This window comes from Balaenoptera acutorostrata, chromosome 1, assembly GCF_949987535.1.
Source record: "Balaenoptera acutorostrata chromosome 1, mBalAcu1.1, whole genome shotgun sequence".
Taxonomy (NCBI): Eukaryota; Metazoa; Chordata; class Mammalia; order Artiodactyla; family Balaenopteridae; genus Balaenoptera; species Balaenoptera acutorostrata.
Genome location: NC_080064.1, coordinates 174,828,941 through 174,853,116, shown reverse-complemented (window position 1 = coordinate 174,853,116; position 24,176 = coordinate 174,828,941). Strand labels below are relative to the sequence as shown.

Here is a 24,176-nt window from a genome sequence, read left to right as displayed (position 1 = left end):
GGAGGAGAGGAAGGCCAGGAGGATTATGAGGCCTAGAGATGAATTTGCAAGACAGGCTGCAGATCCTGTGGAGTTTGAAAGAAGGGAATGGAAAGACTCTGAGTGAGAGGCTGAAGCACAGAGCTGCATGACAGGACAATGGGTGCTGGCCCTGGGCCCGCTTCTGTGGCCCATGTGTTGGCAGGCACTCCAGAGACAGGCCTTCTCCCGGCTTCCTGCCCCGTCTAGGGGTGGAAGACAGAGCATCCTCAGGTGTGAGACCAGGGCCAGGAGTAAGAAAGGGAGGGAGGGACTGAGCTCTGAGGAAAGAAGGAAGGAAGAAAAGCAAAGGACAAAGAAGTCAGGGAGAAGAAATCTCTGCATACAGTTATGATAGACAGACAATGGAGTTCCCTTCCTCTAGCTTGGGGCTCTTCACAGAGTCTTTCAGTGGAAGGTTTTAAAGGTGATTCATCTGGAAATCTGATTCTTCCTCTTGTTCAGCTACCTGAAAATTTAATTCTTAGAGTCAAGAGCCAGTCGGTCAGTTGAGGTGGCATAGTGATTGTGTGACCGTAACCTATCAATCAGCTAGCCCCTCCCTGTAGGTCAGGATTAAACCCACGGCTCCTCATGAGTCAGAGGTGGCCTTCTCCTGGGGGAAGGGAGAAAGACCTGTCCACGTGTGCCCGGTGACTTAAGGGCAGAACTCAGACAGGCAAATGCCTAGTTAAGCTCTCTATCCTGCTGAGTTTGGGCCCCCTATATGAGTTCTTTGGCACATTATAAAAGAGTGAAGAAATGGCACTCCTCATTTCTTCACTCTTTTTGGTCAAATTCTGACTAGCAGGTTGTTGGCTAGAGTTGACTGTAACAGAGCAAGGAAGGAGGTGCAGGGTGTGTGTGTGTGACATGGATGGGGGGTGGGGGGCAGATAGCGGGAAAGCCAGATCAACGGGTATGAGACTGCAGGGCAGAAAGAACCTTGCCCCACCCCAGGGCACCTCAGCAAGGCCACATGTTTGAATTATTCTAACACCGGGAACCCACTCTAGTTTCAGGTTTCCCATCTGTGTGTCCCCGAGGCTGGCCGAGGCAGAGCCAAGGAGCATTACTCTGGGGTGTACCCCTGCTGGGGCAGAGGGTCTGCCTCAGAGCAATGCCCCCCTTTCTTCCAGCAGGATCCTCCTGGTCCGTCCCCTGCTGCAGATGGGCTCTCCTGTGCACATGGCTGCCCTTCCCTGCCTGAGTCTGATCCTGCTTTTCTGGAGCCGGGGGCCAGGGGTCCAGGGCCAAGAATTCCAATTTGGGCCCTGCCAAGTAGAAGGGGTAGTTCTTCAGGAACTGTGGGAGGCCTTCCAGGCCATGAAGGACATTGTGGTGAGTGAAGCATTGTTCTGAAGCCAGCCATGGGGGTGATTCTGGGTAGAGGATAATATTTTATGATTATGGAGCCTTTTGCAGTTTGATCGTCATTTTCCTATCCAGGAACTCAGTGAAGTCAGAGGTATCACAAGTCTACATTTCCTCTTGCCCTTGGGGAAACTGAGGCTCAGAAAGATGTGGCCAGTCTGTAGGAAAAGAAACAGCCCACGAGGAATAAAGAAGGGAGCCCGATTCATTTGAGCTTCATCTATGTCCCAGGGTTACATGAGATTCCACCAATGGGAAGTCATGGGAAATCCTTTGAGACCCACTAGAGTTTTCACCTACTGCTTTGCCAGCTCCTACTAGTCCGTTCCCACCTGCTTAGGCCTTGAGTAAAGGTCGAAGAATGTTTAATGCTGAGTTGGGAAAGAATGGTTAATAGAGCTTGTGACATGTACTCCTTAAAGGACAATCCAGATGCAAGGTAGAATGAAGGAGCTTGATGAGGCAGCTAGGGAAGAGGGGAGGGTGCTGCATTGGAGACAGGGCACCTATGTATGATCTTCACCTTGAAACCAACCCGTACAGCAACCCCTACCTTCGCCCCCATCAGTTTCCTTATTTGCACAATGAGGAGGTGGGACAAAGGAGCTCTAAAACTCCTTCCTCTCAAGCATTCTTTGGCTCAAAATTCAAGAACTGGGATGAGTGGTGGGTTGCAGGGGAAGCTCCAAGGGGCAGCCCCCCGACCCGCCCCAGAATATGGAGGTAACATCCCGCTCCTAGTGGCTCTTAAACCACATGGGCTTATTTCTTCCTGCCTCAAGTGACCAAAGGAATCAAACACGTCCTTCATCAAAGCTCTAAGAGCTCTTGGGATTTCATCTGCCCCTGGGGGCCAAGATTGGTGATTTTCTGGGCTGGGAACCTTGAACCCCTACCCCAGGGGCCAGCTCAGCATGGCCTTTCCTGGGTCCTCCCTCTGGCCTCTGAGATCTCACAGACTGGATAGATTTAGGGGTCTGGGGAAGCAGCGTGTATTTGCAAAGTTGGTTTCTATGCTGACCCCCAACCTGGAGACATCTGTTCTTTCTGTTCCCAAAGCAAGCTCAGGATAATATCACGAGTGTCCAGCTGCTGCGGAAGGAGGTTCTGCAGAATGTCTCGGTAATCAGATGCTGGGGAAGGATGGTGCCTCCTCTGGGTGGCTGGTCTTCTATGGGTGACGCTGAGGGGTTGTCTAGGGGAGGCTGACAGAAGACTTCACTTCTGCCCTGGGCTGAGCCTGCACAGGACAGGGCTTGGTAGTGAGCCAGAGAAGTAATATCTGGGGTTGTTGCCTCAGTATCTGGGGTATATGAACATATGGCATGAGGAGAGGGGTGGGGATTGAGGCTTGTAAACCTCTGTCTCCATTTAGCCAGAGTTGCCGTCAATCTAGATTTCTCTTTCGCTTTTGTTGGCCCAGTGAGCATGTGCTTAGGCCACTTCCATGCCCCTACTTTTTTCTCACCTGTTACTCGTCACCCATCTAGGCAGTGAGCACAGACGACTGAGCCCCGATCCCTGAGAGATGCTGAGCTTCCCTCTGCGGCACTTCTGAGGGCCAGTGTGCAGTCCCTGTGCTCAGGGATACTAGTTTTCTTTTCTCCTCATTTCTTCTCCTTCCAAGCCTTTTCCCTGCCGACTCAACCAATCAAGATCTGGTGCTTTTCAAGGTCCATCACTGCCCAGAGCTATTAGAGAGGCCATGTGGTATAGAAGAAAGAATACTAACCAGATGGGAGTCAGGAGTCCTGGGGGCTAGGCTGTGTCTGCCACTGACCGGCCGTGGGACCCTGGGTGAGTCCCTCACTTTCTGGGTCTGCGGTTCCTCCTGTCAAACAAAGGGGCCTGAAGGCTCCTTAAGATCTAACATTTATCAGCATCTCCTAGAGGATCGCTGCCTCTACTGTGCTTATCTTGCCTTGCGTGGCACGTGAGTGGTTCATCCAGGGCTGGGGCAGGCAGAGGCCTTGGCTCCGCAGTGACCCTGCCCCTCCCCAGGAGGCTGAAAGCTGCCACCTCATCCATGCCCTGCTGAAGTTCTACTTGAACACTGTCTTCAAAAACTACCGCGATAAGGCAGTTGAATTCAGGATCCTGAAGTCATTCTCTACTCTGGCCAACAACTTTATTGTCATCGTGTCCAAACTGCAAGCCAGTGTGAGTAGAACAAAGCTGGGACTGAGGCCCACAGGAGATGCTATGTTTTCAGAAGACTCGTCTTCCCTTATTTGGCCCTGGCTTTTATGCCACGACAGGGAGCTGCAGGTGTCATGGAAAAGAGCACAGGCTCTGGACACCAGCAGTTCTGGGCTCAAATCAAGGTCTGCTTCTAACCAACTGGGTGTCCATTTGCAAGGTGGTCAACCTCTCTGAGCTTTGGTTTTCTTATCTATAAAATGCTGATAATCACCCCTACGTGGCAAGACTACAGTGAGAATTAAAGGACGCAGTCCCTGCTGCATGGTGGGAGTTCAGCATTGGCCACCTTGGGGACGTGGGATTCGGAGCTGTCCTCTTAGGCCTGGGGCACCCCTTCGGCGTCCTTAGGAAGGAGTGGGAGGGGGCTTGCCTCTGCTCCTACCCGACACTTGGCACACTTTTTTTTCTGTTATCCAGCAGGAGAAGGAGATGTTTTCCATCAGTGAGAGTGCACGCAGGCGGTTTCTGCTGTTCCAGCGAGCATTTAAACAGGTAATCAAAGCCAGGAACTGCCCAGCTGGAAGTAGACTAGCCTGAAGCGTCACACGACTGTTCCTCGGGGACCGAGTGCAGAATCCAGTGCAGCTGACTCCACCTGGCTGGCCCCAAAGCCACCTTACTTAGAACAGCTGTAGCTGCGTCAATTGCTATATACTCTGCATAAATACCACAAATGGCAGCCTATTTTTCTGCTAGTTTTCAAGTTAAAGTGCTATTGTATTTCTCTACAAGACGATTTCACTACCAAGGACATTCCCAAGTGAGAGTTTTATGGGTACTTGAGGTGGGTGATTGGAGTCAGAAGTGAGGGGGAAGGAAGGGAGAACCCCCAAGCACAACACACATTGCTTGTTTTCCATGATGTTCAAAGGGTCTAGTCTGTGAAAAAGAATTACGGGAAGTATGTTGCCTTTTCCTAAATTAAGACAACAAAGAAAATCCGAATTTCATACCCAGCTCCCCCCCAAAGCAAATAGAATTTTGATCATTTTTTGAGGAACAGATACCCCAGTTTATAAATAAGTGGTGAAGAGCAATAATATACAAGGGAAAGGGGCCACCCGGGCCTCAGTTTCCTCATCTGCACAGTGGTCTCAGGGGATGGACGGAATCCACCCTGCCCTGGGATTCTGATTCTTAGTGTCAGGGACTCCAGATGCTTTTCCCTTGCTCCTTATCCGCTGCCACTCACCAACCCATCTGTCCTCAACTCCGAAGCAGACAACACTCATAGACGGGGAATAATTGATGGGTAGGTGACTTTGTCAGAGGCCATCCCAAAGGGGACTCAGCCCATGATTTGGAGTCAGACCGGGTTCAGGTGTTGGAAGGAAACCTATTCTTGTGGCTAACATGACAGATCTTCAACTCTCCTTTCCCTTTAGTTGGACAGAGAAGCAGCTGTGACCAAAGCCTTTGGAGAAGTGGACATTCTCTTGACCTGGATGGAGAACTTCTACCAGCTCTGAAGGCCTAGGCCAGGATACCCTCCTCATTCTCTGTGTCATTTCAAACAAGCGTCCCTCCCCATGATGTTCTCTGGGTGCTTCACATCCTTGACCATGGGCCCCATCCTTGGCCCAGGCTTATCCTCAAAGACTTCATTCTTTAAGTGACCCCAACAACAGTCGTGGAAGGTTCCCTTGGGTGCTGCGAATAATCTACAAAGCAGATTCTTATATTTATTATAACGCTATTTAATTCCTATCAGTGTTTTAACCGATGCCATATTTATTTTTCAGAATTAAAGTTCTGTGAAGGCAGCAACGACAGTGCCCCATGCTTCTCTCTGATCCTCCACAATCCTTGCCACCACGTGGGGTAGAGGATGGGTGCTCAGCAAATGCTTAATAAATTGGATTTTTTTTAACCTGTCTTTGAATTGTTGAGGAACAATGAGGGATGTTGGGATGTGAAGTTGAACTTTAGGGCATGGAAATCACATTGTCATGACACCTGCAGGGGTCATCTGCAGAGCACTGGGGTGAGGGTGAGGGCACTGGTTTGAAATATAAATGATAAAAGATATAATGCAGGGGTGTGCCCAGAACAAAGCAGACTCTCCCTAAACACTGCATTTCTTGCCCACACTCCCCACCTCACTCCAACCATCCCTGCCCCTTGAGTGCTCTCTTTCTTATCCTACTCACTCTTCCCTTATCTGCCACTTGGGAGGGTGCCAGTGTCAAGCTGACCTCGTGGATGGTGTCATCATACCTGGATGACAGGTATGATGGTGGTGTGAATATAATTTAGGGTTAGGTTAGGGTTAGGGTTATGTGTTATCCCATCTGTGATGACATTCCCTGCTCATGAAAAGCAGGCACCTCGGGAACCTTTCCTTTCTGTCACTGGACCAGTGCCCAGAGAAGCTGAGTTGTGTGTCTGGAAAAGGCCTTCTTCCTAAAAGCAAGACTGGACATTCTCTAGTCTCAAGCTCTGACTGAACTTTGTAGTTGATTGCAATCCAAAGATATAATGTCTGCCTAACTCTGCCCTTGTTCAGAACACTCAAGAGGATGAATATATGTAGGAGGTGGGATGTCTCTTCTTCCATGACGTGAGTGCTCTTGCAGAACAACTGGCCTTCCAAGAATCCCATATCCTTGTTCTTCCCCACCTGGCTATAAGCCACCTGGACTGGCAAAGAAAGGAGGTGCATTTCTGAAAGCAGAGAGATGTAATGGCTTTGGATAGCTCAAATAGACCAAGGCTAAGATAAATGCACACATTTCAGTGCATGGAAGAAGGATAAATAGATGACAAAAACTATTCTATTTCTGAAAGAGGGGGAATGCTGGAGTCAGGGTACTTAGTGCATCAAGGGAGGAAGACTTAGAGTAAAGAGGGTAACCACATATATCACTAGCACTAACAAGCATGGTTCTGAAAATTTACAACCCTTCATCACATCAAAATAAATTGCCCTCACCATAGGACTCCAGACAAATAGAAGATCACTAGTAAATGCCAGCCCTAAGATCAGGGCAAAGAGGTTGTAAGGGGTGTTTCATAACAAGGTCCCTTCCTAGCTCAGGGCTGAAGCATGTCCTCACAAAGAAGTTCAGGCACCTACTATTGGTGGGAAACCCAAGACCGAGAAGGGCTTTCAAAGCAACAGCTATTCCTAGGCTCCAGTCCAAGGCCATGTGGTCTAGAGCCAGGGCAGCAAAGACCGTGTGATCAAAGACACTCTGCAAATGCCATAGCCCGTTGCATGGCTTGGAAAGGAAGCAAGTGGCATCAGGACAAATGCTCTGCATTCCCAGAGCCCACCTGAAAACCACAGGGGGCTGCAAAATTGTCCAGGAAGAGCTGGGGGAGGGGGGACTGAGCCGTGCTCAGGGCAAACAGACAGGGATGAGACTCGAGGTGGGACGTGGGAGTAATGAGGGTTCTGAAAACGGATGGAGCGGGTGTTGGAAACCAGCAGACAGACAAGACTCATTGGCACCAAGGTCTGGGCCCAGGGGGACAGCTGGAGAGCTGAGTCAGGCAGGGAATATTGACGTAGTCGTCGGAATCCGTGTCCTCCATCTTGGCAGCAGGCTGGTGGTAGAAGCTCACGTATTCACAGCTGATGTTCACAGACGGGGCATGGAGCCAGGGGGTTTCCGACACCTGGGAACAGCCAGGGAAGCATCACTGGATCTGGGTAGGGTGACTGTAGCATCGACAGCAGGCAATGGGGCGGGGTGGGGGGGAAGCATGCATGTGGTTGCTGTCTTCTAGAAGGCAAAATACAGCGGTGGTTGAGCTCCATCAGGTGGCTCAGTCCTGGGGATTTTCAGGGTGGCGTCTCAACCCCAAATAACTGGAAAACACTTAGATCTAACGTGACAGGAAATGCCTTAAACGGGGCTCGGACTAAAATCATGTGACTAAGCACAGGTCTGAAGGAGAACCAGTTTCCCCTCTGGGATTAGATGATGTGACTGGTGGCATGAATATGCATCTTCTCAGGGAGTTATCAGAAGTAGGACGAGTCATCCTCTGCACCTCCATAGGGCTTTTATTCCATGGAGAGCTTGTGACGTCACATGACAGTGCATTCCAGGAAGGAGCCGGCTGGTGAAGCGGAGGATGGTGGCAGGCCATGTGGAACTCCACTTCCCCAGAAAGAAAGTTCAGGATCATCTGCCTTCAGGATGGATCAGTTCTCGGAGGACAGGGCTATGCCCTGACTCTAACATGGCACAACTATTGTAACATCCACCCAGGAAGGCTGCAGTAGGGAGAGTCACACATTTTTAACACAAGCGCTGAGAACCAGAAGTTCAGCCCCCTGAACATAGTAGGCACTGAGTGAGTGCTCACTGAAAGGAGCTGTTACTTTCTGTACTTTACCAGAGAGGGAATGAGCAGCAGCTTGCTTCAAAAATACATCTCCCACTGCCTGATACAGTGCATCATTTGAGATTTACTTGGCTTAAAAAATTTTAAAAAGTCACTCCCTGTGAAGGCTTAAAATACTCAGTCATTAATCATAGGCACCTTGTTGTGAACTTGCTCCATCAAGATTTTTATCCCTGATAGTGGGAATGTGAATTTCAAGCAGGGAGGAAGGGTAAAATTTGAGCAAGGTACTGGCCCAGGTGAGGGCATGTGTGGTCACAGAGCAGTTCCAGAGAAAAGGGCTGAGGTAAGTGTAGAGTAGATGGGCACCGCTGGACCTACCTAAGCTACTGTGAACCTTCTCCAGCAGGGCTGAGTAAGGGCAAGCTCAAGAAGCTGGGCATGATGGGGGCAGAGCTGTTGCTTGTTGCCAGGCATCACTCTCCCCTTTTTAGCAAGGCACGGTTACTGAGCCAGGGATACATTATTCAGCCTCCCTTTAAGGCAGGTGTGACCACGTGACTAAACTGTGCCCAGTGGGATGCAGGTAGAAGTGATGTGTGAAATTTCAGGGTCATGGTCTTAAAAAAGCAACTTTCTCTTTCTCCCTCCCATGCGCTGGGATGCAGACATGGTGCTGGGGATTGAGCATTGACCACGGACGGATGGATGCGGCAAGACTCCAGGGGATGGTGCAGCAACAGGCAGAAGGCATTTGAGCCCCTGGATGACCCCATGGCTCAGGCCACCTCCTCCTGGCTCCCTGCTTTTGCTTGAGAGGAAAATAGGCTTCCATGTTGTGGGCCGTGGTTTAGGGTTTGCTGCATTAGCTTAGCCTACACCCCCTAATTAAATCAGGGACACTTGCCACACTTAGTTTTTACTGGTTCCTGAAGTAATAATGTTTCCGCTATGGTAGGCTGCTTTAGAGAATAAAATGGGAAATTTGGGAAAACAAACACGAACGAATAGTTTAAAGGTTTTTCACACATCTGCCAAATGGCCATCGATAGAAAGATCAGAAGAAAAAAATAAAAAATTAGAAAGATGAGTTCCCTATGTCCAAACCTAGATTTCAAGAGGAATCTTCTTCATCCGAAGTGTTGAATCTTATCTACGCCTCTAGGCCAGGCTTAACTGCCGTCAGTGATGGGTAAACAACCTCCTGTCATCTTCGAGGGCTTAATATAAAGTACTTCCTCATATTAAGGTGAAACTGGATAACTTCCACCCCCTTAAGATCTCCTAGAAATCGAATCTTTTCCACACGAAAGCCCTTCACGTATTTGTATAGGTACCATCTATCATCCTCTACTAAGCTCCCATTTATCCCACGAGAAATGCTTGGCTAAAAGCCGTGTAACTAAGTCTACCACAATTGTTGCGTAATCGTCTACTGACACCATCCAAGGAGGAAACTGATACTAGTTTCCAGACTCAGGGCCCGGGGAGCCACTGCGAAAGCCCGCGCCCTCCAGCTAAGCCGAAGCTCCACCGACTACGCTCGGGTCCAAGCCCAGGTCTGGGGCCGCCCATTAGGGCCGCAGCTGCCAATCAGGGGCGGGGCGGAGCTTACCTGCGGCGGGGCTGGGGGCGCCAATGCTCCGGGGCCTGGGAGAGGTGCCGCCCCTTCACCTAATGAGAACCAGGAGGGCCGACATGGGGGCGGGGCCGAGGGCCCAGCCCCACCCACAGCTCCGCCGGAAACCTTGGGGAGAGGAGCCGGCCGCGCGGCACGCGGCTGTGCTGGAGGCGGGGTTCTTCTGGCTCACCCTCCGCGCCGCGCAGTTTCTGCTGGTCCTGCATGCACGCCCGGGCCGCCCCGCTCTCCCCCAACCTGCCCCGCTTCCCCCAACCCGCCTCCCTCTCCCCCCGACCTGTCCCGCTCTCCCCCACCTGGCCGCCTGCTCACCAGCAGTGTCCGACCCCCGAGGGCGCCGAGGGCAGGCGCTGTAGACGTTGTTCTGGGTGCGTGGCCGCTGCGACACGCGTGGCCGCTGTGACAGGGGCCGCTGTGAGGCCTCCAGGGCGCGCATCCTCACGGCCAGTCGTCGGACCCGTCTGGAGAGAGCTTCTCGGTAAAGCCACAGGGAAGGAGAGAGGAAGAGGGCGTCAGAGGCCCATGGCCACCCCCTCCCAGTCTTAGAAAACTAAAGGCTGTCTGTTTCCCTGGTGTTTGGCAATGTCTGACATGTGGGTGCTTACTGAAGACCAAAGGGCCCAGGCCGCGCTCCTCCCCGTCCCCATTTCCAGACCACTGAGCCCCGTGCCACGTTCCCCATACCCCAGGCTGCTCATCCAAAGCTCCTGAGTGTCCCCGGGAGATCAGAGGGATCTGAATGCGCTGGGATCTTTGGGAAGCTCGGCTCTCCGAAAAGGAGCCCGACCCCCTCACCTTTCCTCCTTTGAATGACCCTCTTCGCCACCAGCCCCAGAAGTGCCAGCAGGATGAGACCCAGGATGGTGGGGGTCAGGATGTAGAAGCCTTGATCTTCCATCCCAGACACCGGGCCTGGGCCGTGGTTGAGTGCTCTGAAGAAGGAAGGAGGGGGAGAGAGAAGGGAGAGGTCAGGAAGGGAGGGGGTTAAGGCAAGCACGCAGGTGGTCAACTTTTTTGGAGGTAGCTCACAAGTTTGTCCCTTTGTTAACAGAATTCTCGCCCTGAATGGTGCAGGCCTCTTACCTCTGCCTGTGAAGCCTGCTTTGGTGGTTGTAGCTGGCCGTCTGGAGCCTGAGCAGTTCCTCCCGTGCTGAGGTTTTTGAGGCTCTGGCGGGTGGCAGGAGGGTGGTGGGCTGGGCGGTTGCTACTGAAGATGCCCTGTAAACTCGAGGGCGGTGGGTGATTGAGGTGGTGGGGGAGGCATGGTGTGCTGGAGGGGCCTCGGTCCTTTGAGCTGGTGTGGTCACTACAGAAGACAGCAGGAAGAAGTGACCTTCCACACACACACACTCTAGTCTCCAGCAGCCTTGGGCCAACCATTTCTTTCCGGAACACATGCTTCCCTTTTACCTAGACTACCTTTGTTCTCACAGTCTTCATCACCTGAAATGCCTCCTGAGCATGCCATCTGCATCTAGTATGTCCTATCTATATTTGCTTCAAACTCCATTTCCTACAGGAAGTCTTCCCTGACTTCCCAGGCAGAAGAGCTTGCCCTCCTCTAAGCATGGATAAAACCTTGTTTGTAGTTCAGTTCCCACTCTGCCTTGTGTTGTATCTATGTGCTTGTCTATTCTCCCCCATCCCACACCTGTCAGTCACAACCTTGAGTATACAATGAGCTCAGTTACACAATCCCTCTCTCAATGGCCAGCAGTCTTTTAGTGTAACAATATTCAATTAATGTATCTACCTCACAGGGCAGATGTGAGGATGTGATGGAACTATTGCATGTCAAAATGCATTTAAGACAGGAAAATGGTATAGAAATGTAAAAGTACCATTAGTATAATCATGATTAGTCTTTTTATGGTAAAATAGAGCTGTTAAATCAGTATGCCAGCAAATGGAAGACAGCCCTATGGGGAGCAGGACGCAGGAGGACCTCTGGCTGGGAAACGTCTGCCCAGTCTTGGTTTCCCGCAGTCATTCATAAAAGAGCTAGATTTTGTGAATGGAGCACGAACTTCATTACATGTGGTGCCACCTGGTGGTGATGGGTAATTTCTGCAACTAGTGCCAAGTGTACAGGCTGAAGGATGGGCTTGAAAGACTTGGAACGCAGATCTCAGGGAGGTACCCCCTCCTAAAGCAGGGAAATACACATCTGAGACGCAGCTCTGCTCTGCCAACCATCCTATGAGCTGAACATATACCCCCTCCTCCATTTTCACAATGCCATAGAATCTCCCCCACCTCCCCTACCCTACCTTTGAGGAACTGACCTTTGGATATGAATTCCAAAGAACTGGCATGTTCAGGCATCTGGAACCAAGGAGGCATATGCATTTGGAGAAATCTATTAAACCATGCTGGAGGCTCAGGCACTGGCTCTTCTTCCCAGAAAGGCCCGTAATCTACCGGAGGCAAGAGGAGTCCATTGGTGGTCTCTAGGACGAGACTGAAGCCTGGGGAAGGGACTGCTGGTATGAGCTGAGGCTGGCTCAGCTAGGGCAGATGGCAGTGAGGGGATGAGGGCAGGGAGCAGAAAAATAACCAGGCTGGGGGCTTCCCTGACAGAAATCCTCTTTCACCCTAACCCCGTCGGCATTCCCTGCAAAACCATCGGAGACCATTGGGAATCTAGGTTGTTGAATTAGTGCTGTGTATGTCTGAGGAAGTCAGTGGAGAAAAGAAAAAAGGAAGGATTTGGGAGAAATAAAGAAAGGATCAGATCATAAAGTAACAAATTTGGCCATCAACTGTGAAAAATGATTGTCTTTCCTTATATTTATCCCTGATATTTTTCATGGGACAATTATGGTAATAATTATGTCCTTTTGCTTCCAATTTCTTTCAGTCTCAGAGCCCCTCCTCAGTCTCACCCCACACTCGCCTCGTGCCCTGGGTAGGATGAGTAAAATACCACACAAAGAGTGCACCTATCCTGTCCCTTTCATACAGTTTGGATAGAAAATTTGGTGGACCATGAAGTTCATTGACTCTATGAGGTTTCAACTCCACAGATCCCAGTTCCTACTGGACTTGCTAATATGGCAATAGTGTAAGAGTGTGGGGACTGCAGTCCCATTGTTGTCCCAGCCTTCCTGAGTGGAAACGTTTTCTGGGTGGCCAAAGCCTCCATCGGGTGGGGCACCTACCACTGTGAACAGACAGGGTGACCTGCTGGGTCTTGCCCCGGTCTGTGTCCATGCCCACCCCACAGGCATAGACCCCGCTGTCACTCTCGACCAGCTCTGTCATCTCCACCAGGAACAGATTCCTGTCTGGAAACAGCTCCAGGGTGACTCGATGCTTGAATTCCTTCTTGACGAAGTTGCTGTTGGACACCACGGTGGCGCACCCTCCAGACGCAACAATTGTCCGGCACAGATATATCCTCACATGCATTTCAGGAAGCGGGCACTCGATGACAACGGATCCTCCCAGCATTCCCTCCACCTTTACTTCTGGAAGGACCTTCAGGGCTCCAGCTACTGCAGGGAGAGGGAGTTAATGTAGAGGAAGCCCCATTCCCAGCCACATCCCCAACTCCAGCCCTGTTTCCAACCCAGGCCCCAGCCCAGCCTCACACTCATCCCTACTTCCAACTCCATCCCCATTAGCAGCCCAAGCCTCAGCCAGCCCTGAGCCTCAGCCCTCTCATGATCTCTAGCCCTGGCTGCATCCTCAGCCTCTTCCCATCCCCAACCCTATTTATATCCTTGGTCCAGCTCTATGTCCATCCCTAGCCCTATGCCCAAGGCTGAGTCTCTCCCCAGCCCAAGCCTTAATGTAATCCTCAGCCTCGTTACCAAACCTGAACCCATATGGACCCAGACATCAAACCCCTGAAAATACAGTCAAAGCCACTACCCCACTCCAGAGGGAGAGAATGTGCCACAGTGATCCCCCCAACCAGCACATATCCCTGAGTGACTTCAGGGTGGTGTCGGGAGGCATGGTACAATTTGCTCCAACAGGTTTTCTGTCTAGTTTTGTTTTGCTCAGATCCATCCAACCAACCAAAACAACCATTCACCTCCAGTTTTTTTATTCAATAATTCAACAAGTATCTGTTGAATGCCTTTCATGTGATAAGGTAGCTGGCATCCCTCCCTCACAGAACGAATCATTTATTGAATGATACAAATGGACGGCCACTATGTGACAGCAGAGTATAATAAATCCCATGGCGTAGATACACAGGGCTCCTTGGAAGCAGCAAGCAGGAGCGCCTGATCCAGGCTGCTGCAGAGGATGATATAATTTGAGGAAGGCTTTCTGGAAGACATGAGGTGTAAGTTGTGACCTGAAGGACTGGGTGTGGAAGGCAACTCAGAGAATGATGGTTGTCTTCACTGAGGAAGGGAACACGGAAGGAAACAAGGGTATATTTGAGTGTGTGTGCACATTGTATGTGCATTGGGGGTGGTGTGGAGCAGGGTGGAATAAAAGGTGTGGTTTCTGAGTCCCTGACATCAAAAAGCTTATGCTTTGGCTGAGAGAAGGCAGGTCTAAGCTGGGGAAGAAAGTAAGTCCAAGTATGATTAATTGTCAGCTAAGTGGGTCCCAATAAGTGTCTGTATATTTCTGGGAAGACAATTCGGAGGATGAAGTGTGTGTGTGGGGAGGGGGCTGTGGACTAGGGTGGAGGAGAGACCCTTCTAGACAGTGAGAACCACCCCCAAGAAGGCTGGGACAGGAGAGAGGACATGGCATGTTCATGAGGCGGGGAGGGATGTTCACAACCTTCCTGAAATTCATCCATAGAGCAAACATTAAGAATAGCTCTAGGGCTTCCCTGGTGGCACAGTGGTTAAGAATCCGCCTGCCAATACAGGGGACACCGGTTCGAGCCCTGATCAGGGAGGATCCCACATGCTGCAAACAACTAAGCCCGTGCGCCACAACTACTGAGCCTGTGTGCCACAACTACTGAAGCCCGTGTGCCACAACTACTGAAGCCCGTGCACCTAGAACGCATGCTCTGCAACAAAAGAAGCCACCACAGTGAGAAGCCCGTGCACTGCAACAAAGAGTAACTCCCAACTCACCTCAACTAGAGAAAGCTCACGCACAGCAACGAAGACCCAACACAGCCAAAAGTAAATTAAAAAAATAAAAATTCTCTCTTTAAAACAACAACAACAAAAAGAATAGCTCCAAGGAGTCAAGGAAAGAAGTGGGGCTGGAGCCTCCTAGATGAGCAGAGAGAGTCGAGGAGGATGTTCTGGGGAGAGGGAAGAAAGTGGACAACAGAAACAACCATGGGAACATGAGATGGGGGTAGAGGAGGCTAGAGAGGGGCTAGCTGGGGACATTTACAGGAGTATGTTAAGATCTGAAAGTGTAGCTGGTCAGTGTGGTGGGGAGAAGAGGGGCCCACCAGACATGTATGATCTGACATGGAAACCCTTCATGAATAACCCAACACTGCTTTAAATCCCCTGGAAACAGACGTGTGAGGTAGCCCTGTGACTGGAATGTGCCAGTGGAAGGGTGACCCATCAGAGGACAAACACCCAACCAAGGGGATAGGCGAATCCCCTGTATGTCCAGAAGGACCATACCTGTGTGTAAAGCCCAGCACCTGAGAATGAGCATACAAACATTTTTGGACCAACCCAGCCAGAAAAGGGCATGCCTGCTGCTTTCTCAAGGGTGAGATGCTGTAAAATAGGCAGGCGCAAGACAGAGCAGAGAGGGGTCATCACCTGTGCAGATGCCTCCAGTGGCGTCTCTCCACTCAGCAATGAGCTGCTGGTAACCCCCTGGCTTGCCCATGACCCTCTGTTATGGACTGTATGTTTGTATCTCCCCAAAATTCATGTGTTGAAATTCCAACCCCCAAAGTGATGGTATTACGAGGTGGGGCCTTTGGAAGGTAAGTAGGGTTAGATGAGGTTATGAGGGTGCAGCCCTCATAATGGGATTAGTGTCCTTATTCTCTCCATGTACACAAGAAGAGACCATGTGAGCACACAGGGAGATGGCTGCAAACCAGGATGAGGGCCCTCACGGAGAATCATACCTGCCAGCACCTTGATCTAGGACTTCTAGTTTCCTGAACTGTGAGAAATAAATGTCTGTTATTTAAGCTACGCAGTCTATGGTATTTTGTTACAGCAGCTGGAGCTGACTAAGACATCCTTATTGTGCAAACTTTGGATGGATGAAGCACAAGGAAAGCTTCTGGGTACACTGAACTCTGGTCCCAAGGAAGCACTAATGGGTGAGATAAAAATGACCAGATCCCACTCTCCTTGGAGTTCATAGTAGCTTCTAACCAAAAGCAGATTTCCCAAATAGAAAAAAAGGTAGATATAACCTCCAGGTTTAGAACTTAGGCACAGTGTGCGTAAGACTCCTGTGGGGGAACTTGCTAGGATACAGATAACCTGGTCCTGCCCTTAAGCAATGTGATTATATCTGCTTAGGATGGGGCCTATGAATCTGCATTCTTAGATAAGCATCCCAGGTGCCCTTGAATTTTTGCAATTCTGGACCCTTTAACTACATTTCCAAATGATTCAGGGGAAAAAAGAAAGCGGTGGTAGAAGGTATCTAAAGGAACCAAGCTGTTTAATATTGATGTTTTAGATAGGCTGCTAACTAAGTGTCATTAATCTCTAAGCTGGTGATTTGATTTTCAGTGGTGATGGTAGGGGAAACGGATATATGTAGCTTAAAAAGTCACTCTCAACATATAATTGGATATAAATATCCAATTTGGAACATGGAAAATATCTTGTTTTCATAATGCAAAGTAAGGTAAAGGCCCCCAAGGCCTTGGCTGGTGGCAGTGCTCTGGGAATAGACTTTGGATTCCGTGTAGCAGTGATTTTCTAGGTGGGAAAAGCGATGAGGACCCTATCAACTCAAGTCACAGCAGAATCTCTGGAAGAAGGGAGCTGACCTGAGAGTTTTATGTTTATCCAATGGAGCGTGGATTTTTTTTAAAAGGATGGGAAGCATCCTATGCTCCTTCCCACTTCTGCCCACACTAACCTGTGTGTGTCTGGGCCCGCTGTCTGCCCTCGACCCTGTTGCTGTGGATGGAGTGTCCCCCTCCTCTCAAAAGCCAGTCCTTTCACCTTTATCCTGAATCCATCCCATCACCTTCTTTAGAGCATGTCTTCTGCGATCACCCGCTTTCTCTGTCTGTCTCACTGGTTCTTCTCCTCCAGCATTGCCATGGCTTACACACACGCCCTGATATGGCCCATATTGGAAAAACCTTTGGTCGACTTCTCCCCTCCCCTTCAGCTGCCACCCCTCTTCTGTTCACTTTCTCAAAATCACTGAATCCACTCCTCCATCTCCCGATTCCTCTTCCACCTACATCTGTCAGAATTATGGCTCCAGTATTCCACTGAAACTGCTCCGGTCAAGGTCACCAAAACTTTCCTTGTTGCCATGTTGGATGGTCACTTCTTTATCTTTTTTTTTCTTGCTCTCCTGGCAGCATTTGGTGGAACTGAGCCTTCCTGCCTTGAAATGCTTTCCTCTCCTGGCTTCCCCGACATTACACTCTCAATGGCTGTTCCTTTGCAATCTCCTGACTTACCTCTCCTTATCTGTTCACTTAGTTCTCCTCCTCCTTCCTTCCTTACTTCCCCTTCTCTATCAGCATTGGGCCTGACGCTGGGCCTGTTCTCTTCTCTGTCCTCCTTGCTTCCCCTCACACTAGCTCATTTACTTCCATGGCTTTTAATACCAACACTATATAGGTCTCATCATAATATGGATCTCCAGTCTTGTCTTTACCTCTGGGCTCCAGACTTGCCTTTTTGACACCTGCTCTTGTACTTTACTCAAACATATAAGATATTTTCCAGACTTACAATGGCAAAAACAAACAAACAAACAAAACCCTCTTGATTTCTCTTCCAAAGCCTGTTCCTTCACAAGCTCTTCCCATCTCCAAAAATAGCACCAACATCCGTCCAAGTGCTGAAGCCCCAAAGTCATCCCCATATTAAAGAATCAAGAATAAATTTTAGGTATGCGTATGTGTACTGGGTCACAGCATCAAGTGTATGTATGTATTATTATTATGGGTCAAGGTAAAAAAAGTTTGAAAGTGTATACCCTATGCTACTGCCTTGCTTTATTACAGAACTCCACTTAGGGCCCCAGGCAATGTGGCCTATAGTCTGTGCCTCACGCACTGGGCTCTGGGACCAGGACCACCCCCACATTTGCAGAACCTGGGGCAGGAATACAAATAAGACCCAAATATCATACGTCTAAATATTTTAAAGTTAATTAGCAGGCTAAAATCTGTTGAATAAAGTATCCCCCTATCTTGACAAATTTACACACTCCTTGGATGTCCACTCTAATACATGGCTATGCAGGGAAAAATGGCTCCAAGTTTCCTGCCTCTAACCTCTGGCCTCTCTCCTTTCTGTTCTCATCCCTGGCTTCTGCCCACTCCACAATGGTCCTGGTATATACATGGGGGATGACCCAGCTTGCGTGTACAAGCTCCATCCATCTCCTTCCCAAACAGCCACCTGTAGCCACCCTTTTATAGGCCAAGCAGTCACCCTAGGATAGAAGACCCAGGATAGAATCTCACACAGTCATTGAAGGTGGTTCCAGAGACATTTGGACAGGGAATTTGAGGTCTAGAAGAGGGGGTGTGGGTGTGGGCTTGGAATAGGCACATCCCTTTGTGCCTTGAACTCCTCACCCTGTGGAGATGGGCACAAGTGGAGAAGGACCAGGCCCAGAGCAAGGACCCCTCTGGCTAGAAGGGTCACATTGCTCAGGACAGACTGCAGGGGTACAATTTAGGTACCCTTCACTCCTAGACATTTTCCACGTCTACCCAATCCCTCTTCCCTCTCAGGCCGAAGTTTAGTTAACCATCCACTGTGATCACCTATGTCCTACTACCTCTCACAGAGTCTATTTCATTAAACCTTCATTCCCTTGGGTTTTTAGGGATTTCCAATATTTGATTCAAAGATTTGACTTTCTTCCAAATTCCAGCCATTACAAAGAAAGCAAGTATGAATAAAAAACAACTTTGACCCCCAAGAAGCTTACCATGGAATCAATAAAATAAGGTGGACACACCTTAAGCTACAATACAAGGTAGAACGGGGTCAGCTATTGGGGTTCAGAAGAGGGACCTCTGGAACGTGTATGAGAAGGTGGAGGTTGAGATGGGATTTGAAGGACCCATAAATGGTGGAGGTGAGTGGAAGGCTATTCCCGGCAGAAGGAATGGCATGAGCAAGGGCATGGTGGCAGGAAAGTCTAGCACATGTTCAAAGAGGCGTCCCATTGGCTGGAGGTTAGGAAAACACAGGGGAGTATGATAAGCTTAGAGTATAAAAGGGGAGGCCAAGGGAGGAGTTTGTATTTAAGGAGTTCGATTCAGTAGGCAGTGGGAGCCATGGAAGGTTGTTGGAGAGGATGATCCTATGATCACAGTCAAGATGAAGGAAGGTTGATCTGGAGCTACAGGCTGGTCAGGCTGGAGGAAGTGGGAGAGATAGTTAAGAGGTGATCCAGTGTTTTTCCTTTCCATTCCCTCTGTTATGTCTCTAATGGGGGCTGCCATGGCTTCTCATCCTGGTAAATGTGAATCTAGAAACTACATGAATTGGCCATTGATTAGGTCAAAGTCTGGTTGGGGATAAATGGGAAGAGGTGGTAAAAAGCTATTTTGGCATTTTACAGCTGATATCAGAGATAGTTAAGACAGAGAGAGTAGCTGATTTTGGTGGTGACCAGTGAGGAATTTGAGGTTAGGTGTTAGGCCTGTTGCATTTCTGATCTCGATGAGATATGGAAGTGGGAGTGCCCAGGAGACAGTTGTAAATTGAGATATGGAGCTCAGGAAATGGATTAGGGCTACCAAATGGGTTAGGGAGACTTCATTTAGATTGGAACTTTGAAAATTTCAGGAGTTAAAGAGATCCAAAGAAAGAGAATGTAGAAGTAAGAAGAAAGAACTTTGGAGGCACTTGCTTTGAGATTCCATATTAACAGGCTGATATGTCTGGGAGAGGTGGCACCTTCAGCCCTTACAAGTCAACTCCTGAGCGAGCAGGAGGTGTGTCTGGAGTACAGGGAGACGCACTAACTGGGAGTGGGGAGGGCCTCCATCCACGTCCTGCCCTAGGTACCGGTTTACAGCTAAATCCATCCAGAAACTTCAGAGCTGGAGATGCACAGCAACTCCCCTACCTGTGGCCCATTCAGCCCTCATACAACGTCCAGGGTGTTTCCCCACAGCACTTACCTGGCAGGAAGTAAAGTGACCAAAGCCAGAGGTCCATGGCTCCTTCCAGAGCAAGGTCCCATCCAAGAGCCCCTGGAGAGGGGGACAGAGACCCACTGCTCACCCAGGAACCCTTCACTGTTTGATGCTTGAAAGAGATTTCTGGCCCCCACAAGGAGTACGGCTTGAAAATGAGGAAATGACAACCTATCTTATTTGCTTACTAGTCTTAGATGAAAAAGAAAGTACCAGCAAACCAAAGAGGAAGTCAGGAACTGAGAAAACATGTTGTGTTGAGTGAGAATGGGTCACCAGGGTTCAAAGTGCCTCCAGGCAGCTTCTAAAGACTATTAGAAACTACCAGTTCTGCTATTTCTTTGCCTTGGAGGGTCCTCTCATGCTTTATGTGCTTTATGTGAGCCAGAGTCATTCCCCTTATGCCTGTCTTCAGGATAAAAGAGCCTCCTTACCAATTTTCTGCATCTGAGGACAGCTATATGGACAGAAGCTTGGGCTTGAAGTCAGAAGGTGCTGGTTGTAGCCCTTGAACTCATTGGACAAATGCTTTGGGGGACCTACTATGTGGAAATACTAACTGTGGATTTTGAGCAATTCACTACCTTTCTCTGAGCCTCCATTTCTCTATCTAGGAAATGAAGGTGGGACAAGATGATCACTGGCATTCTCTCCCACAGAACATCATTCCTGGGGTCTTAACTGCAGCTCATCCCCCCTCAGATCAGCCACCCCTCATCCTCCCTGACTCTCTGCCTAAGGTGCTGCCCTCTCACAGCGGCCCAGGCACAGTCCAGTGATCACAAGGGCAATGCCCGGAGAGGGTGTGACAGGTCACACAGCAACTCTGTCTAGAGTCACAGCAGCCTGGCAGAGCCACCCTTCAGGACCCTGACGGTCGAGGGCGAGGGCCAGTGGCCGGGACACTGAGACAATCAGCTGAGAGTCATCATGGAAGGAGCTCTGGGCTCCAGTCAGAACCCTGGATTCTCTTCCTGGCTTGGCACTTTCTAGCGTGGGCCTCAGTTCTCCCACGGATAAAATGGGATGGTGCCTGCCCTGCCTCCCTCCCGCAGTGTGCCTGAGGCCCCGCAGAAGCCGTGGTCACGCAGGTGTCTCTAGAGCCCCTCATGCGGAGGCGTGGAGGACGCTACTGATCGGGGGTTCAGCCTCCATCCCTGGCTGCTGTCCACAGGGTGGTGCCCAGGGCCCCCACCTCCAGGCGCTGCAGCCTCCTGTGCCCACAGGGGACTCTGGCTGTCCCCATACCTTTCCAGGAGGCCCCTCCAGCCCCCCACCGGCCCCCACAATGCAGGTCTGTCACATGCTCTCCAAAACACAAAAGACAACATCCGCAGTGGAAGTGGAGCGTGAGGCTCGGAGCAGGTGCAGAGGAAGTGTGGGTGGCGGGGCGCTGGGTCCCCACCAGCCCAGGGCAGCTGCGGCTGAGATTTCTCCCCCCGCCCCCCACCGCCGAGGTGTCGAGAGCAGCCTCCGGGCTCTGGTTCAAGCGAGTGACACTAGGGGGTCTTCCGTCAGCCTCCACCCTTCCCTATACTGAGGCCTCTTCCCAGCCCTGCAGCTGGTGCACAGCTGGACTCTGGCATTGCCGGGCCCGAGGCCTGGGATGCCTTGGAGGGAGACAGAATAAATGAATGAATGAAATGTGTGCGTGTGTGTGTGTGTGTGTGTGACTGTGGGCGTGACGGTGTGAGGTGTGTGATGTGTGAGCGTGAGTGGTATGTGACTGGAATGTGTGAGTGTGTGACAGTGGGAGGAGCGGTGCGGGAGTGTGTTATGTGTGATGTTAGTGTGTGAGCGTGTGATGTGTGGAGTAATGATGTGTGTGTGTGATGTGTGAACGTATGTGTGCTTGTGAGTGTGTGGGTGTGGTGTGTGCTTGTGAGTGTGTGGCATGTGGTTGCGAGTGTGTGGGTGTGTGGCTGTGAGTGTGAACGTGCTGTGTGTGTGAATGTGTCTATGAAGACGAGGGGTCGGCTGGGCTGTGGCTGGGTCTGCCGGGTAGTGCAGGGATGTGTGGGATAAGAGCGTGTAGGAGAGATTTTCACATCATGTGTGGCCCAAATAAAACCCTTAACAACATCACGTTGGGCTCCTAAGAGCGAATATTAGGGATCTGGGGATGGCCAGGGAGGAAGTGAATGGAGTCTGAGGGACTGAAGCTCGCAGACCTGGGCCATCTAGTCTCTACCTTCAGATGTTGCCCCCGGGTCTTGGGGGTGTGGCCCCAGGGGAAGGCTGACCCCTGGCTAAATTGCCAAGTGGGAAAAGTTAGCCAGCCTCCCTCTCTTCTCCCTCTCTTTCTTTTGCCCATCTACACTCTATTTCTCCTTTCTGACCGGCAGGGCTGCTGGATGGCTCTGGTGCTCCCACGCCCAGGAAAAGTTCTGAGGAGCTGCAGCGCCCCGACAGGGAGGGGACTCCGTGGCCTCATGTCACACCAAGGCTCGGCCAGAAGGGATAACTCAATGGAAAAAATTCAGAGCCCAGTGACCGGCGGGTGGAGGGAATAAATAATACCAGATAAATCAGGAACTGTGCTAAGTCCTTCAGGTAAATTCATCTACTCTCCATAATAGCTGAGGTTTTATTATCCTACCTCTGTTACAGATGGGGGAAGAATGTTTCTCATAAAGTTCTTGTGAGGGTTGCAGAAGGCAGGCCTTACCTAGGGCTGGAATATAGTGTGAGCGCCGAGGAGACTAGCCCTTGTCATCAAGGGGGACATTGTCCTATGTTTCTGCTTGGTTATCGCATCACCCTGCTTTGACCTTCCCCTTGGCCAGACTCTGAAGAGCCATCTCCTGACCTTTCCAGAGAGAGGGCTGAGATCCTCAGGTGGCCCTCACTATGACCCAGCACTGCTCTCCCCAAAGACAGACCGTGAGAGTCCCCTGCCCCCTGGACTCACCAGGGAGCCCACCCAGGTAGAGGCACCTGGCTCAGGCATCCTGCAGTTCCCTTTCTGAGAACTTCGACCACAGGCTTGTCTGCTATAAACAGATTCTCAACCACTATTGGGTCTTAGTAATGTGTAATCATTGTTACATAATGGATTTTTAAAAAGAAAAAAATCAAGATAATTCAAGAACTTGAGGAAGATTTTCTTGCCATCAGAAATATTGAAATAGTTCTCTGCGTGGCTGCTGGACACTAATCCTTGTTATTTGGTTTATCATTATCAACCTCACAGTTGATTATTACTCCCCTATATTGGGCTGAATAGTGTCCTCCAAAATTCATGTCCACCTGGAACCTCAGAACATGACCTTGTTTAAAAACAGGAACTTTGCAGATGTAATTCATTAAGATGAGGTCAAACTGGATTAGAGTGGGCCCTCCATCCAATGACTGGTGTCCTTATAAGAAGGCATGTGAAGACACAGGGCAACACACAGGGAGAAGGCCATGCGATGATGGAGGCAAAGACAGGAGTGATGCGCCTACAAGCCAAGGATTATTGGCAACTACAAGAAGCCAGGAGAGAGACATGAACAGATTCTCCCTGAGAGCCTCCAGAAGGAACCGACCCTGCTGACACCTTGATTTCAGACTTCTAAACTCCTGAATGGTGAAAAAATAAATTAGACCAGCTTCCTTCTTCATAGGAGGGTTTTTCTGTCCAACATCCTGCATGCGGAGCAGGTGGATTTGGGGCAGGATATATTACTAAACTTGCTATCACCTATTGACAATGTCAGTTAAGAATAATACAAGATTGCAGCTTTAGTGACATTTCTTGGCCTTTGATTCTAGGGACTGGGATAGACTGCCTAAGTTCAGGACTGGCTTGTAGGTTGTTGCATTAACACAGAAGCTGTATCTTAATTCTTCTGCCCCAGGCATGACTCTTTGGTGGGTCAGAGAGCAGCTTCCTGAGGGTAAAACAGTGATGGGTTCTAACATACCTTGTAGTTTTGGTTCTCTTGCAATGCTTTGCTGTCCAGACTGGGGAAGTACATAGCATGGAAAGCATTATGTTCAAGGCCCGGATAGAAGCATAGGTTCTATCCCACATCAGGTGGGCTAGATGGCCAGGAAGAACTCTCTCCAAGAGAGAACTCTCTACACACTGGCACCCTGAGGAAGAGTCTAGGGGTGGCACGGGGGCTTATAGGATATGGCAAGGTTTACAGAACCTACGAATGGCCTTAGGAGACAAGGGGGTCCTTTACCTAATCACTGTCCCCCAAGAGGCTTAGGGTCAACTATTCTAAAACCTAACTCATCATCTAACTAGCCTCTAGTCTATGGAGGGAGTTTATTCATTTGGTTACTTGAGTTTTGCTTAATAGCCTCTTGATCTTGGAGGATACCCCAGGGAGGTATGAGATTTAAGGTCAGGTGTTCCATGGATTCTGTACCAAG

At 50.0% G+C, this 24,176-nt stretch overlaps 2 protein-coding genes across 2 annotated transcripts; one reads left to right on the top strand and one right to left on the bottom strand.

The window, feature by feature from the left end:
- Positions 1–1,206: 1,206 nt before the first annotated feature.
- IL24 (interleukin 24) lies at positions 1,207–5,063 on the top strand. Its single transcript, XM_007171661.1, has 5 exons — positions 1,207–1,359; positions 2,452–2,514; positions 3,394–3,552; positions 4,012–4,086; positions 4,980–5,063. Exons 1-5 carry the CDS (start codon positions 1,207–1,209, stop codon positions 5,061–5,063), a joined length of 534 nt encoding a protein of 177 aa, XP_007171723.1.
- Positions 5,064–5,299: 236 nt separating this feature from the next.
- Positions 5,300–19,883, bottom strand: FCMR (Fc mu receptor). The gene is made up of 8 exons (XM_007171563.2): positions 19,794–19,883; positions 12,691–13,026; positions 11,815–11,946; positions 10,613–10,835; positions 10,325–10,461; positions 9,842–10,000; positions 9,506–9,564; positions 5,300–7,215 (listed from the first exon to the last, which is right to left on the bottom strand). Exons 1-8 carry the CDS (start codon positions 19,828–19,830, stop codon positions 7,039–7,041), a joined length of 1,260 nt encoding a protein of 419 aa, XP_007171625.2. The 5' UTR covers positions 19,831–19,883; the 3' UTR covers positions 5,300–7,038.
- Positions 19,884–24,176: the final 4,293 nt, after the last annotated feature.

Coding starts and splice junctions, on each gene's coding strand:
- IL24 (XM_007171661.1), top strand. CDS start 1,207: ATGGCTGCCCTTCCCTGCCTGAGTCTGATCCTGCTTTTCTGGAGCCGG. Junction 1,360..2,451: donor AGGCCATGAAGGACATTGTG/GTGAGTGAAGCA, acceptor CTGTTCCCAAAG/CAAGCTCAGGATAATATCAC. Junction 4,087..4,979: donor TCCAGCGAGCATTTAAACAG/GTAATCAAAGCC, acceptor CTTTCCCTTTAG/TTGGACAGAGAAGCAGCTGT.
- FCMR (XM_007171563.2), bottom strand. CDS start 19,830: ATGGACCTCTGGCTTTGGTCACTTTACTTCCTGCCAG. Junction 10,462..10,612: donor AGCAGGCTTCACAGGCAGAG/GTAAGAGGCCTG, acceptor TTCCTTCTTCAG/AGCACTCAACCACGGCCCAG. Junction 10,001..10,324: donor GGTCATTCAAAGGAGGAAAG/GTGAGGGGGTCG, acceptor TTTACCGAGAAG/CTCTCTCCAGACGGGTCCGA.